General features: G+C 39.7%; 1 protein-coding gene across 4 annotated transcripts in view; it reads left to right on the top strand.

Annotated features, from left to right (window-relative positions):
- The window catches only part of SORCS1 (sortilin related VPS10 domain containing receptor 1), a 467,434-nt gene that overhangs the window by 369,832 nt on the left and 81,756 nt on the right, over positions 1-15,846 (top strand). For all 4 annotated transcript variants that reach the window (XM_069461103.1, XM_069461105.1, XM_069461104.1 and 1 more), the window contains exons 10-13: positions 4,541-4,687; positions 12,539-12,641; positions 12,895-12,971; positions 14,839-14,930. In XM_069461103.1, coding sequence (XP_069317204.1) covers positions 4,541-4,687; positions 12,539-12,641; positions 12,895-12,971; positions 14,839-14,930 — 419 coding nt within the window. The remainder of the gene's footprint in view (positions 1-4,540; positions 4,688-12,538; positions 12,642-12,894; positions 12,972-14,838; positions 14,931-15,846) is intronic.

Genomic DNA, 15,846 nt, shown 5'->3' with positions numbered 1-15,846 from the left:
ATTCTCTAGTAGAATGACCTTAGGCAAGTGGTTGGCACATCTGAACTTTGGTTTTGTCATCTGTGAAATGAGGGTAATATTAGCTCTACCATCTATAGTGCATGGAGAGATTCATGTGCTCATGTTTGCAAAGCCTTTCATGTGCAGGTTGAATATCCCTTATCCGAAATGTAGAGACCAGAAGTGTTTCAGATTTCAGACTGTTTTTTGGATTTTGGGATATTTGCATATATATAATCAGATATCTTGGGGATAGGACCCAATCAGGAAATTCATTTATGTTTCATATACACCTTATACACATATTCTGAATGTAATTGTATACAATATTTTTAATAATTTTGTGTACGAAACTAAGTTTTAACCAGGTTTTGACTGTGACCCATCACATGAGGTGAAATGTGGGATTTTCCACTTGTGGCATCATGTTGGCACTCAGGAAGTTTCAAATTTTGGAGCATTTCAGATTTTGGATTTTCAAACTAGGAAGCTCAACTTCTGTGGTATCTGACACTTCATAACAACTCAATAAATTTGGGTTAGCAGTTATTATTCTTATATACTCTTTTCTTAACAGATTAATTGAGATATCATTCACATATCACACAATTCACCCATTTGAAATGTACAATCCAATGGTTTTTAGTGTGTTCACAGAGCTGTGCAATCATCACCCCAATCAATTTTAGAACATTTCATCATCCACTGTAGAAACTCTATAACCATTGATAGTCATTCTCCATTTCTCCCCTCTCTCCCATCCTCTCCTCAGTGATGGTTAACAGAGGCATAGGTGTTATATCTTCTTATGCAGAACCATTACTATATTACTGAATGGAAAAACAGGGCACCTTTACAAAGTGACTTTCTTAATATTATTTTTTAAAGAAGCAGTATGGTGGACTGAATGGCAATCCAAAGGTTATATTAGAATGGGACATGATAAAGTAAGATATCACAGCAGAAGAAAAAAATTGAATTAATTTGTGGCAAGGAGTATGAGGAGTTCTAGAGACATTTATGGGAACACCGAGTCCCATGAGAAGATTCTACAGTTGTTGAGAGCCAAGATGGCGGTACCATCTATATGAGAGACAAATTGAAAAACAGAGAAGTGTTGGGGATAGGCAGGGAGAAAAGAGATTCTGATTTCTGGAAAAGGCTTATTGAGCTGGACCTTGAGGGAAGAATAGGTAGAGACATATCAGGAGGTTGCCAAGGGGAGTTGGGGGTGGCCTTATGAACAAAAAGAGTCAGGTAGTGCTTTGAGACTGTCATTCTGGGGGCAGAGGAAATGCACTAATGTGCTTTGTGTTAGGCTTAAGGTTTGAGCTTCATATTTAAATCTAATGAAAATTATGATATTAAATAATAAGAAAAAACTAGTAATTCCTCCATATGAGAACCAAAAAAAAAAAAAATCCGCCATATGAGAAACAAAAAGACAAAAGTAGTTTTCCAGCAACTCAGCATTCTCAGAGATCTTCATGCAGAATTCAGAAAGGCTTAAAAGGTAACAAGTCTTTTCCCACAGGGAGACAAACTCCCAACAGTGCGATGTATCACTCCCATAGGAGTATCTTCATTGGAAATTCTGTGTCTACGTGAAAGCATGTCTTCCACTGGGAATATTACCTTTCCCACCCCATCCCATCCCTCAGGCCCACTGCATTCTGTAAATATGCACGTAGTGTGGTTACAGAGAGTGGTTATCTGGTGATATAAACATGGCCCCTCATCCTCATTGGAGCTCCCGACCTTATACACAGACACATGCACATATACATGCACACACATGTATACACATGTACATCCACACACATTCCACATTTGGGGCACTAATGCTGCCCCCTCGATATCCAAAGTCCTACAGTGAGAGCACAGGGGTTCCAAAATCTCTATGATGAGATCTTAGAAAAAGACCCTGGAGGAGAGTGTGTCATGCCCAAGGGTTACAGTGAGACCATAGAAAGATGGATTTCTCAAGCTCAGAGTGAAAGGATCAGGGAATGACATAAACACCTAAGAGCAGGGCTGACTATCTCTGTAGACTAGGCCAAAGGAGGAAAAAAAAATAAAGTAAAAATAACACCTCAAGTGGATAAAATGCCTTGGCTGCAAGAGAAAAATAAGCAGACCCTGTCCAGCTCTGTCCCCTATCGACACACATTCCCTTTACTTTGCCAAGTTTTTATTCCTCAAGATAAACCTGAAGGCCAAGCTGCCAGCGATGAATTACAAAGCACAGCTCTCTGTTCAAGTGGCATTTGATAATGCCAAGCAGTCGGGGGCCAATAAAGTCACCACTTCTACAAATCAAATGAGCCAGCTCCTAAGCGTGCATAACCCTGCTCTGACACCCTTGCCAAAAGAGGGAGAGGGCAGGAAGGAAAATGGGCAATGAAACTACTGGAATAGGTAACATTTTCATTTTTTCTGCACTTATTGTAACCCTCTAGAGTGTTGAATGGCTAAGACAGAATCGTTTCTCATTTCTGGGTGTGATATGGAGGGAAGACCGGTATGACTTTGTGAAAATTCTGATTTCCGTAATTTAATTTGTAAAGAACTGGCAGGTTAGTCGTATTTATAAGTATGTAACAGCCTCCTGAACATATGCAAAGCCAATATGGAGTTCCCTGGTGAGCAGCCCTTGTGGCGCTAGCGTAGTGAGTTACTAAATAGTGTTTGTAATTAACACGCCGGCGTTGGGAGGTAGAGTGCTCCTGGAGTCCATGCCTTCCACATTTGCTGAGGATCGACAACGCACGAGAATTGTTCCGGCTGCTGCTGATTGCCCAAAATGCTGCTTGTTTTCCTAAGTAGTTTGAAGTATTCCTCTCAGCAACTCACTTATGCTGTTTATTTGCTTAACAAACTTGTGGTTCCAAAAGAGTACAAATTTGGCCCAACTCTAAATTATCCCAGATGCCAAATCAGCAGGTACAAACTAATGAGATCCGACTGTGTCAAAAGCAAAGGCAAAATGTGTTGTCTTCTACTGATCAAAACCCAACCACTTTGAATTGACAAACTCAGAGCTGTATCTGTTGAAAGAATGTTGGAAATCAGACAGATTTGGGTCTGAATCCCAACTCCCTATAATCATAAGCAATTAAATTTGTCTACACCTCAGTTTCCTCATCCATAGGATTGGGATAAGAGCTGTAGTGCGGGTTTATATTGAGCACTGGAGATTTTATATATAAAGTGTTGGGCATAGTGCCTGGCATTTGGCAAGGAGTGAAGAGATGGCACCTATTGCTTTACTGTATTCTGTTTAAAATTTTCATATTATAAAATAAAGGAGCCGTCTTAAGTTAAAGGTTCACATGTGCTTACTAGCTTATTCACTTACGCCTTGTGTGTGTTCCAGAAAGCCATTTAATCTAAGTTTCCATTTTCTCATCCTCAAAATGTGGCTAATGATAGTTACATCATGATTATTGTATTAAATGTGATAATGCACATGTGGTGTTAGAAAGTGCTACTCGACACATTTCAGACCTTTTTCACACTGCCCTTCAGTTTTTCTGGATTGCGATAATTTCAAGCAGGGTGAAGTATGCATGAATGTGTTTGGTAAACTAAAGCACCTGAAAAATATAACGCGCAATTAATGATTTGTTTTTGCACAATTTTGACAACTTACCCATTGTTACTTCTTTCCTAACATATGGAAGAGAGGAGGTAATTGTATTTTCAGAGCCAAATAATTAGCAAGAACTGTTTATCATGAGAACAAGAGTGTTAAGAGAATGGAGTAGGGATCATTTGATGATTTAGGGAAACCACTGTCTCTTTCCATTTAAAAGCTCTTCTCTTAAATCCAATGTATTTTGAAGAGAGATACTTTGTTAACAACAACAACAACAACAAAAACATAGTAATTGGATCAGGTGCTTTAACTGGCCTCTTTTAATTTCCCAAACCTGCAGATAGCTTAGTAACAGGTAGTCATTGCGAGTATGAGCTGTGAAGCCATAGAGTTCTGGGTTAACATCCCAGGTCTAACCCTTCATATGTGTCCTTCGGCAGTGGGACCTCGAGCAAGTCACTTTATCTGGATGAGCCTGAGTTTTTCTCATCTGTTAAATAGAGTAAGTGATACTGAAGAGGACTGTTACAAGGATTAAATGAGATAAAGTGTTTGAGACTCTGGGTGCTGTGCTAGCACACAATAAGACTAGCCCCTATTTATTTATCAAGCAACAGAACAGAAAGCATCAGAGTTTATCTCTTGGCAACTGCAGACTTCTGCCAACATGCATTAGGGGTAATATGAAGCCCCTATCAAATTTATGTTGTGACCCCCATATAACAAGGGGCACCAATCTCTTGCTTTCAGTCCAACAGCCCTGGGAATCGTTATATGTAAGCATCACCTCCCCTCCCACCATTCTCACTCTTTCCTCCAAGATAAGTGCACTTGGCCGAATTTGACAGCCTGCTTTTCTTCTTTCCTTTTTTTTTTTTTTAAGTGAACAAATACATCCCTTCTCAAATTGATGTATTTTTCAGCCATGTCAATTTTTCCCAGGTAGCAGGGATAAAGGGAATGTTCTTGGCTAACAAGAAGATTGACAACCAAGTGAAGACTTTCATCACGTATAACAAAGGCAGAGACTGGCGTTTGCTGCAGGCACCAGACACGGATCTAAGGGGGGACCCCGTGCACTGCTTGCTGGTGAGTCTTCATGTGGGAGCAGAACGCCCCACACAGTGGAGGGCTGGAAATGGATGTTAAACACAGGATGCAATAGTTTTCTGGGAGTTTTGCTCAGTTCATGAATGAAAGTGGGCAGGGAAGGGTGTGAAGACAGAGCGTGTAGAAGAGCCACGGCACTGTGATGTGCCAAGGAGACAGGAGAACATGGGGACATGTCTTGTGCCCTTCCAGGATCCTTGGTTCCAGCCCAAGTTCTAATGAGGACCTCAATGGTAGTTTTAGGGAGAATAAGGTAGTTTCCGTCTCTGGTTTGAATTTGTCCCAAACAGCGTTACATTCTCATGAATAACCTGTTACAGAACTAATAATACATAAATTCAGCTATAGAATTGATGAACTGAATGCAAAATTGTGTAGGAGTATTTTCCTGTAGAGATGTTTAATCACATTTTCACAGGAGTCTATGACTCAAAAAAGAGTAAGAACAAGTGATTTAAACCCTTATTGGTATCCTTTATGGTATGTTGCATTCATTATGTCTTATTCTGTAAAGCTGGAGTTGGCAAACTATGGCCTGTGGGCATAATATGGCCCACCACTTGTTTTTCTAAATAAGTTTTTATTGGAACACAGTCATGCTTATTCATTTATGTATGTCTATGACTGTTTTCCCTCTTCACTGGCAGAATTGAGTCATCAAGACAGAAACTTTATGGTGAACAAAGCCTAAAATATTTATTATCTGTCCCTTTAAAATAAAAACGATTTGCTGACCCCTACTTTGAAGTATGATTTCTTTTAGTTGTCTTACATTTAAGCAATAAGTAATTAGGTTAGCATGCATTTATTTATGTATTTTATGTAGGATGACATCCATAGGAGGATCAAAGACGGACCTTGCCTTCAAGGATTCTACTTGTCTACTTGAGTAGATTAGTAAATGAAAGATTTTAGGGTCACACCTTTATACTTCTCTTAGTAGCTCTGATGCCTGCCTCATCTTTGACACAACCATAGACACTAAGAGAATGCACAAGGAGGGAAAGAAGAAATTAATTGCAAAGTGCAAAACAATTATTAAATTACTATTATCAATTTCTCTGAAACAATTCAGAAGTTGTGTTTACATTTAGAAAAGGGAGAGACCAGGAAGTAAACCTAGAGGGAAGACCACTTAGTTTTAGTAAGAAGGGCTTGAGGGGGGTGTGTGTGTGTCTGTGTAAACTGCACATATAGAGTTGTTTGCACTCTTCATACAATTATACCTTGATGTTGTCCACACTCGGCTTGCTTCCTTCCATCCCAGGAAGTCTGGACAGTCGCTTTGCAGGTTCATCTCACACAGCTGGAGGCGGGTCACCCTCCTACTTGCGAAGATGCCAGCAGCCATAGCTTGACCTTATTAGTTGCACAGGATATCACAGTTGTCACTGTGCATCAGGGAAGCAGTCTAAAATTCAGCCTCCCACGCAGCTTCCATCCTTATTACTGGAAACTTACAGGAGGGAAAGAGCCAGTTGTTATAGTGAGTGCACAAAGCCAGTGCCAGAGTAAGTAAATGTATCAGCTATTTATTAAATACCTACTCTATGCAAGGCACAGTTCAGTAACATTTTAAAAAACAGGACCACCTTCCTAGTTTAGCTATTCTAAGTTGGAGCATCGTGATGTTTAGCCACAGATGCCTGGGATATGCCAATACCTTAATGTGGGCCTCCATTCCCTCTCTGCACTTTGGAGATTAAATGCCTATGAGAGAGAATTTAACTGTCACCTAAATAGACCAGCCTGGGCACTCTGGCATCATAAATGGACCATTAAAATGCCTCTTAAACAAAGCACTTAGCAAGGTATTCCCTGTTCCACCCTCAACCCAGCATCAGGAAGTCTTATTGTTGTGTTTCCAAAATATAAATGCAGTATCAACTTGGTTCCTCTTCTCCACTGGGAGGATCCTAATCCAAACCACCATCATTTCTCACCTGACCAGCAGTGACAGGCTTCTATCTGCTCCTCCCATTTCTACCTGGCAATTCATTATCTGGACAGCAGCCAATGTGTCCTTTTTTAAAATCAGCCTTAGTGAGGTAAAACCTACATACATATTCCTTATACGAGTACAGTTCAATGAATTTTGACAAATGCATATACCTGTGTAACCACTATCATAATCAAGATGGAATATTTCCATCACCCCCCACAATTTTCTTTGTGCCTCTTTGCAGTTATAACCCACACTCTCAGTCCTAGAAAATCACTGATCTGCTTTCTTTTGCCATATATTGGATTTCTGTTTTCTAAAATGTATGTAAATGGTATCAACTTAAACTTTTTAAAAATCAGCTCATGTCACTCCTTTATTTAAACCTTCCAATGGCTTTCTAATTCATGTGGAATAAATTAAATTACCTATCATGCAAGGCCCCTGTCTACTTCTCCTGCCTGGTCTCCAGCCTCTTTTTCCTTCCTTCCTTTCTTCTATGTAAGCCCTGATGGGAGAGGGAGTTTCTTTCCATACCAGCAACTCACCATGTTTGTTTATGTCTTAGGGTCTTTGCATTTGCCATTATTTCTCTTAAAATGCCCTTGTCCTTGTCTGGCTTTTTCTTGGCATTCACATCCTTGCTTGATCACCTGAATCTCAGAGAGCTTTCTTCCACATCCTCTAACATTGTATTTGTCCCAGTTCATTTTTCTTCATGACCCTTATCACGCTCTGAAATCAGCACATGCATTTGTTGACTTTCTTGTCCATCTTCCCCTGCTGAAATGTGAGCTCCGTGAGCAGAGGCACCATGGCTATCTTTTTAGTCATTCCAAAGAATCACCTCCAAGTATTATAATTATTCCTGCCATGTGGCAGGTGCTCAACATACATATTGTTATCATAAGTGTTGTGTGCATTTAGAGTATGGACTCCATTGAAAGCTATTGTTGGAGTTTCACATCTGGACTTCAGTGGAAGCCATTCATTCCCTCTGAGAGTCACACTGGAGCATATGTCATCATGTCCACCCTCTGAAACTCAGGGGCTCAAGTTGGCCCCAAAGTTAACAAAAGCAGGAGGCTCATTAAGATTGAGGAAGGATGAATTATTGGGATACAGACATATGGAACACAGCAGTCTTCCAGCCTTCCTTCCTTATTAACCCTGTTGCTTAATGTAGTTTTATCCTGAGCTTCATAAAACAGGCTGCAGAGTGAGGAGGGGAAAATGACAAAGGGAGTGGGCAGGAGAGACCAAAATCACTTTACAAAAATCTGCCAAAGGCACAAAATAGGAAAGAAATCTTTAAGCTACAGGAGACTCAGACTGTTAAAAACCTTCTTCAGGCTTGGGAGCTAGTGGCAAAGAGGAGATAAAAAGTGATTTTAGATTGTAGTACTTGGAAAGTGACAGTGTCACCAAAAGCACAGCCTAGTGATTAGAAAAGAGATTTTCCAGCAGGGCTGTTACAAATGTGGAATAAGTTCAGAATTGCAGCCCCAAATAGAATGTTCCTGGTAAAATGTATTCTATAGAAATAAGACATCCAGGGTAATTTGGGGCTGTATTTTTAGGACTTTTAGACTGATTGCCTGGAGGGCCCAGCTGAGATTTCTTTCCCCTGAAGACTGCATTGTACAATTAGATAGGGTATTGCAGGCCATGGTCCGCCTGCCTCCAAAGCCTCAGGATTGGGCTCCCGAGAGGCAAGATGTGAGCTGAGCTGAGCCTGTGACAAATCCCTGGGCCCTTAGGGAAAGCACAGTGCTTCATGGAAAGGGGCCCTGACTTCTTTATGGATTCATTTGGCAGTTTTCTACTGGAGCTGAGCAGGCAGCTACCCCAGGAGATTCTTGGCTCTGTTTTTCGCCTCCCTTGCATCGTCTGTGGCTCTGTGTTTTGATGGATTGCAGTGGGGCTGATATCCCATACATACCCCACTAGCCACTTGATCCGGGGGCCTCCCTCTTCTGTGCCATTGACTCTTTCCTAAAGATCAATGGATTTCCAGCTGTAGTTCCAAGTCAGAAACTGCACAAATGTGTGTATATTGGGAGGGTGCTGGGGACATTTACTGCCTGGTTATTATGAAAGCTCTGATCTGTCTTTTCGGTACACTAGTCAGATTAGGATCCATGGAGATAAAGATGCCATGAAGATAAGATCTAAAGGCTATTGATAACAGAGTTGGGGAGAAAGAAATAGAAGTTGAAGCTGATAGATCCTCAAATAATCTAACAGATTTTAAAGTTGATTTATTTCATGCTGGGAAAATGTCTTCTATCATTTGGTAATTCCTCATTGGCCATCCACAGTGCTAGAAACACAGTAGATAAATAAGGGATCACCCGGAGAACCAGACGCAGAAAGGCAAATACTGCTTGTTCTCACTTACATGTGGAATCTAAAATAACGGACCTCATAGAAGCAGAGAGCAGAACGCTAGTTACCATTCTGCAGAGCCTGCAGAGTAGGGGGATAAGGAGATGTTGGCCAAACGGTACAATGTTTCAGTTAGGAAGAATAAATGATAATTATGTGAAGTGAAAAGAAAATAATGGGTCAATTAAATCCAGCAGACATTATGAAACACTTGCAATGGGCAAAGGATTTTGTTGGTTAAAATAAAATATAAAAGAATAAGGAAAAAAAACATAATTGGGACCTACAGGTCCACTGATGGGCTTTAGGGGTTTGTGAACTCCCTGAAATTAAGTGAAAAATTCTGTGCACTTGTTTCCATGCACTTTTTTTTTGGTCCTTTGCATTAGATTCTCAAACTTTGTACTTGACTCTGAAAAGATTAAGACTAAGGATCTAGTCGCTCATGGAATTTGCCAGTTGATGATACGCCATGGCCTATGTGTAAGGACTCAAAAAGCAGCTTCCAAACATGTGAGCTGCTCCCCCGTCCTCCGTAAGGCAGCTGCTAGATCATTGTTGGTTTTGGTGTACACTCCTGTATTTTCTTAATGTGGAAAGGGACGGGAAATGGAGAACTGCCCTTGGGACAGGTGTGTTAACTCTGTTGCGTTGGAGGCAACCGTGGAAGGGTACAGAAAGAGCTGTGACTATTAAGTAGCATGGCATGTGGTAGGTACTCAGCACATGTTTGCTCATGAAAGAAAAGAAGGCAGGAAGACAAGAAGGAAGGGAGAGGACTACAAAATGCTCCTTTCCTGGGCAAAATGTGCATAAGAATTGGAGATCTTTGTCTTGTGTACTTCAGGAGCTTCAAGTGGCTTGACAGTCATCATAGTAAAATAAATCTATTAATATAAAATATATTAATTGTGACTTAACTTTGACAAATGTCCAGAACTGGGTCAGGTACAAAAGTCCTAACAAAGTGAAGATGAGACACTTTATGTGTTTCTCTTTAAAACATTTGTGGAGACCATGTATAACTTCCTGGGAGAAAAAAGAAAGAAAAAAAGAAAAGCCACAGAATATTCTCCTTGTACCAGCTGGGGGCAATCCAGTACTACAAATGTGCAAGTGGAGGAACAAGTACACCAAAACTTCATTTCTGATGTTGCTACTACTTTGTGAACTGGTATCTTTGCTTCTCAGATTCATGTATCTCAGCCCTCTGAACGCCATAGCAACAGAGCAGTGCTGAGACAGCCAGTTGAAAATGCCCTCTTTCCTTTGTCACGAGAAGTGCCCATCACTGAATAATCCTTGAGTCAGGTGGCAATTTAACATCACAGTCTGTACCGTGGCAAGCAGCTGGCTCAAGATTGCAAGTTGGGTGCTCCCGTGGCCAGGGATGTCCTGCTCTGTTAGTTGGTGCAAGAGGCCCTCCGTTAAGCCCCCGTGTCTGAGGATACACCCTAAGCAGTACTGTACTTCTTGGCATGCCATGGAGATGCTCACAACATTACTCAGATTATGTGGTTTATAATAAAGCTCCCATACTACTGGCATTGCTCTGAGTAAAATAGTAAAGTGATGTCTTTCATGTCCTAACAAAAAAGCATTACTTGATATTGAAAGCTTTTATTGAATATCTTTTTTTTTTTTTTTACATTTTATGATAGGTTCCACAGAAGATGCAAAGTAGTACTTGATGGGTTCTCTTTATTTGTAGAGTATATCTCTTAGGGAGATAAGATTGGACATACTCAAAATAGATAATACAGCACTGTGCATGGTAAAATAAAGTAATTGTAGATCAGAGAAGGGGAGGCTGGATAGGCTGCAGTTGCCAGCATGGAGAAATGATTTGACACTCCCATGGTATCCTGTGTTAGCGTCACCTGAGCGTTGTACAATGCTGTCCTGGGGTATCTGCAACATTTAATGGTATCTGTTCTAGCCTTCCCCTCAGACAGAAAGAAAAAGCCAAGTGTCTGGGTCTGATGTTTCTTCTTATAGAGGCTGTCATTTTTACTCTTATCGAATATTATAAAGTGAAAACTTTTTTTTAAAAAACCTTACATGAAATTTTTATGTAAAACCAATAATTTATTATTATTATGACTCCTTGAGACTTTTACTCTCTGGGTTGGCAGTGAAGAAAAGTCCCTATTGTGATCTGCTATTTTATTTCACTAGCATTTTGGCTGCTTTTACTCCTGAATTTCATTTTTACTTTGTCATTCACTCCATCCTATATAAATTTAATCATTGTATCTGTAGCTGTCTGAATATCTGCTGGCTGAGACTTACAGAGCAGAATAAAAGTAATAACAGAGATACACTGGTGATTCCAAAATCTCAAGTCGATAAGATTAGAAAGTAATCTTCCTCAGAGAGGAAAAGAAATGTGGGTTCAAACACAAACTTGTATTTTTTGACAACCAGTACAAGAACTGTTTTAAATGAAATCTGTATAAGATTTATTATCCTTTTTTTCTTGGAAACTGTTGACATCTTGATCAAAGAATTTGATCAAGGTTGTTTTCACGGATAAACAAGTCCCTTAAATTTTCATTTACATTTTTATTACTAGTGCATTTTGTCTACAAGTACAACTTTTATATTGAATAATACTGATTCTGATAATATCCTGGTAGAGACACTATGTCATTTGTTTGGTGGCTTCTAAGACGGTTTCACATGTCATATGGCTTTTTCTATAAAACGGAGACCAAGCTCTCAAATAGAGGGTAACTAAGAGATGCTAATTGACTTTTTCAAAGTCCTCCCAGCTTGACTCATCCTTCTTTCTGGGCTTTATCTTCCATTTCTCCTCTTCAGTCTTATCTGACTACTTACTGTCCTGCTCTGCTGTTCTGCTCAATTTTCTTTGTCATTGAGATGACTCTGGCCTGAAAAGTTCCTTAAGCTTTTCATTGTCTCACCTGTTCTTTGCAGCCTACCCATCTTTGCCTCAGGCATCCTTTTCTCCTTAGAGGCATCCCTGATCCAAAGTTGGATATAAACTCTTCACCTGCTAAAATCTCATACTATTTTGTCTCTTCATTTTTTTATGACCGTTAAAATATTCTCTTTTTATGGCAATCAATAGAAAGATTTCATGTCCTCTGTTTAAATTGTAAATGCTGTAATGACAGAGATTAAATTTTAGTTAATATAAACCCTTTCATGAGCTTCACCTAGGGTTTTATAGATAAAGTACTACCATGTTTGTTAAATGAACAAATGGGATTAAGTCAGTAGATTATACCTAAAACAAAGATGCTCTCTCCTTCAGCTTGGCAGTGGTCTCACAGTTAAGGGACACTGATGTTTGTGGAATGAAAGATGGTGGATGGGTGTATGTTTTGGCACAATGGGTAGATGGAAATGTGCATGGATGGATGGTTGATGGGATGGTTGGTTGGATGGATGGGTGGATGGGTGCTCTGAATCTAGATTTTAAATGGCCACTTAGAGTATATGATTTTATGGCCCTCATTTTTTTCTCTTCTCAGCCCTATTGTTCCCTACATCTTCACCTGAAGGTCTCTGAGAACCCCTACACATCCGGCATCATTGCCAGCAAAGACACAGCTCCCAGCATCATAGTGGCATCAGGTAGGAGGCTTGCCTGCTTTGCTTACTGTTGAAAATGGTATTTATTTTAAGAAGATATATATCTGTGCTTGTAACATAATGGGCAAGCTAAAAATATTTTTGAAAGGTACCTAAGCCATTGGCCCTGAAGCAAGCATGCAGAAAACCCCTGCTCGGACAGAATGTTTGCAGTCAAAATTCTCCCCAGGCAATGTAGTCCATTGTTAGCTTTTGCAGAAAGTTCTTTTCACTAATGGTGATGTTCTCTTTCTAGGTAACATAGGTTCTGAATTGTCAGACAGTGACATCAGCATGTTTGTCTCTTCAGATGCAGGGAACACTTGGAGGCAGGTAAGAAAATACCCTGCGTCAAGTTGCCCTGAAGTCTAGATGGCATAAAAATTGTCCAATTTGGTTCAGTTCTGGAAACCTATTCAGCAATACTGAGCATAAACCCTAAAGCCTGCTAATATGTGTATTTTCCTTTTTTTATGAAAGCCTTAAGTCTTTAAGTTTAAGAAATATTTTATGTTAAAAATTTATTTTTTGATCATTTAATAAAGATGTTCTTTGTTTAGGGCCTGTATATAAGATTGTCACTGTTTATAAGTGACAATGAAACTAAATTAAGTCTGACTAAATTTTCCCCTTAAAAGAAAACCAAAATTCCTGAGGGTTTATCATATATAGGGAACATGGAGCCTTAAGGATAGATTGCATACTCAATGCTGAGTTGCAATAAATTCCTGTTGCCTTGAAGTCAGAATAGAGAGAAACGCAGTGATATAGAAATCCCATTACCCAGGTGGTGTTCTGAGATGTTTAAATCTCATGTGCAAAAGACAGAGTAATAACCGTCAGGATGCATATGTTAGAGAAAGTAGAAATGGAATCACTTTAAACCAATACATTTAGCTTAAATGCTTCCTGCCTTTCTTCTGAATGAAAATTAGATACCCATGGCTTATAAAACAGGCATTTAATGAGGTTTAGCAATCATAACAAGATATGTGCCTAATGCATGGTTGTTACACTTCGATAAATATGTTTTAATAACCCACTGAAGTTTAATTATCATACAATAACTAGCACTGTAAATTGAAATCTAATGCACAGGTAATCACACTTAGCAACTAGAGCATTCTGCTTTAAATTTTAAACAGAGATGTCCACATTATGGTCCAATTGTCATTTCTTAGCTTTGGACCCTTTGTAGATCCTCAGTGGGATTTTCATATTTTGAGAGGAACAAGGAAAGGGAAAATTTTGCTTAAGAAACTCCAGAGCAATTGATCTTGGAGGTATGTAGAAATTTGACCTATTCTTAGGAGAATAGAGCAACAGGATCCCATTTTATTCCTTCCAACACTCCAAACAAGGCAAAGAAGTCTCTAATTCTATAGTCATAGGGTGCATCTTGGATATGAGAAGTAAACAGAGGGGAAAAAGGATTATGTCTGTAGTGTAACTCCACACAAGGCTATACCAGCAACCTGAGTGAGAAAACAGCATGCATCTTATATAGAGAGAAGTTAGAAACTATTTCCAGTGTATTTCCATTTGACTTCAAATTGGTTTTTCCACAATTGGAGAAAGATCCAATGACACATGTACCCAAAGATGATAATTCCATTTTGATTAGAACTACCTATGACATGGTAGAGAATCTATGAATTAAACAAGAATAGCTTCCTTTGATACCACTTGGAAACTTTGAAACAATAAGATCTGGAGAGGGCTCTGTAATGCAGCCAGTCCCAGCTCCATGAATTACTATATGCATGGCCTTAGGCAAGTCAACACATCTCTCTAAACCTTAGTATTCTCGTCTATAAAAATGAGAATGTTGGAGTAAACTATCTCTAAGGTTCCTTCCATCTAGATATGTATAATACATGACAGTTTCCCAAAATTCTGACATCATCGTAAATGAGAATCAATAGAAATTATCATAAAAATGAGGGAACATGAACATGAATCTGTAACTATTCATTTTTAAAATTTCTTTTGGGCACACCTAAAACCATTTTACATAACACCAATGGTACAGGTAGCCCATGTTAGGAAGCATTGTTCTATAACTATATTTTTGCAAAGATCTAAGGAAACCTATTTCTATCATGGGAGGGATTTTTGTCCTCACGTGAAGACTGGTTCTCTGAACCCTGGCTATGTGTGCATATGGATGTGTGTCCATATATATGTCTTCCTCATCCAGATCTTTGAAGAAGAGCACAGTGTTTTATACCTGGATCAAGGTGGAGTCCTGGTTGCAATGAAACACACATCTCTCCCAATTCGACATCTTTGGTAAGGGCACCTGCTGCCTGCGAGACGTGTGCACATGATGGTTCTGCACTGCTAAGATCACTGTAGGGGTCAGGCTATCAAACTGTGACTATGTTTGTAATAAAATGTAACTGTCTACTAGAGGGGTGGCGGTAGGAAAGGGTCAGGGCGGGGGGAGAGAGAGAAAGAGAGGGGGGAGGTTTTGTCCCTTTAGAGAGGAATTGCATTATGGTTTTCAAATGTGACAATACCCTCACCCCCACCAGTACCTTACTCTCTCAATACAATCACAGGTAGAATAATGTTTGCTACAAGGTATGGTCTCTGAGTAGCTTAATTTCTCACAGACACCTTTTCAAATAACATCTCCTGCAGTTTAGTATTTGCATTTATTACCTGCATTCTGCAGAGAGTTTAGAAGTTCATGATAATTTTGCTCCTATCTCATCTCTCCTGATCCTGCTTCCTTAGTTTCCTTTTTTGAGGTGACATTCTGCACCCAACTCTGCCTGGGTGTCTTCGACAGATAGATGTACAAAGCTTCACTTCTAGAGGGGTTTCCAATAGGCTCCTTCATGTGTGTGCTTGAAAGTGACTCTCCGTATGTGAGCTTATCCAAAGTCAAAGCCTTGTTCTCCATCCACTGTTAGTAACTTTGATGGCTGAAGGGAAAACTGCAAAAGAGAAACAAAGGCTTAGCTCAGGCAGAGACAGGGCCAAAGAAAAGATCCTGTGTGACTGTCTTAGTCCATTCATTCTGCTGTAACAAAATACCGTAACCTGGGTAGCTGATAAGCAACAGACATTTATTTCTCCCAGTTCTGGTGGCTGAGAAGTCTAAGATTAAGGTCCTGGCTTATTTGGTGTCTGGTGAGGACCTGGCTTTGTGGTTCATAGATGGTGCCTTCTTGCTGTATCTTCACATGGTAGAAGAGAA

The sequence above is a fragment of the Eulemur rufifrons genome, chromosome 28 (genome assembly GCF_041146395.1).
Source record: "Eulemur rufifrons isolate Redbay chromosome 28, OSU_ERuf_1, whole genome shotgun sequence".
In the NCBI taxonomy this organism is placed as follows: Eukaryota; Metazoa; Chordata; class Mammalia; order Primates; family Lemuridae; genus Eulemur; species Eulemur rufifrons.
This window is presented reverse-complemented; position numbering and strand designations above follow the sequence as displayed.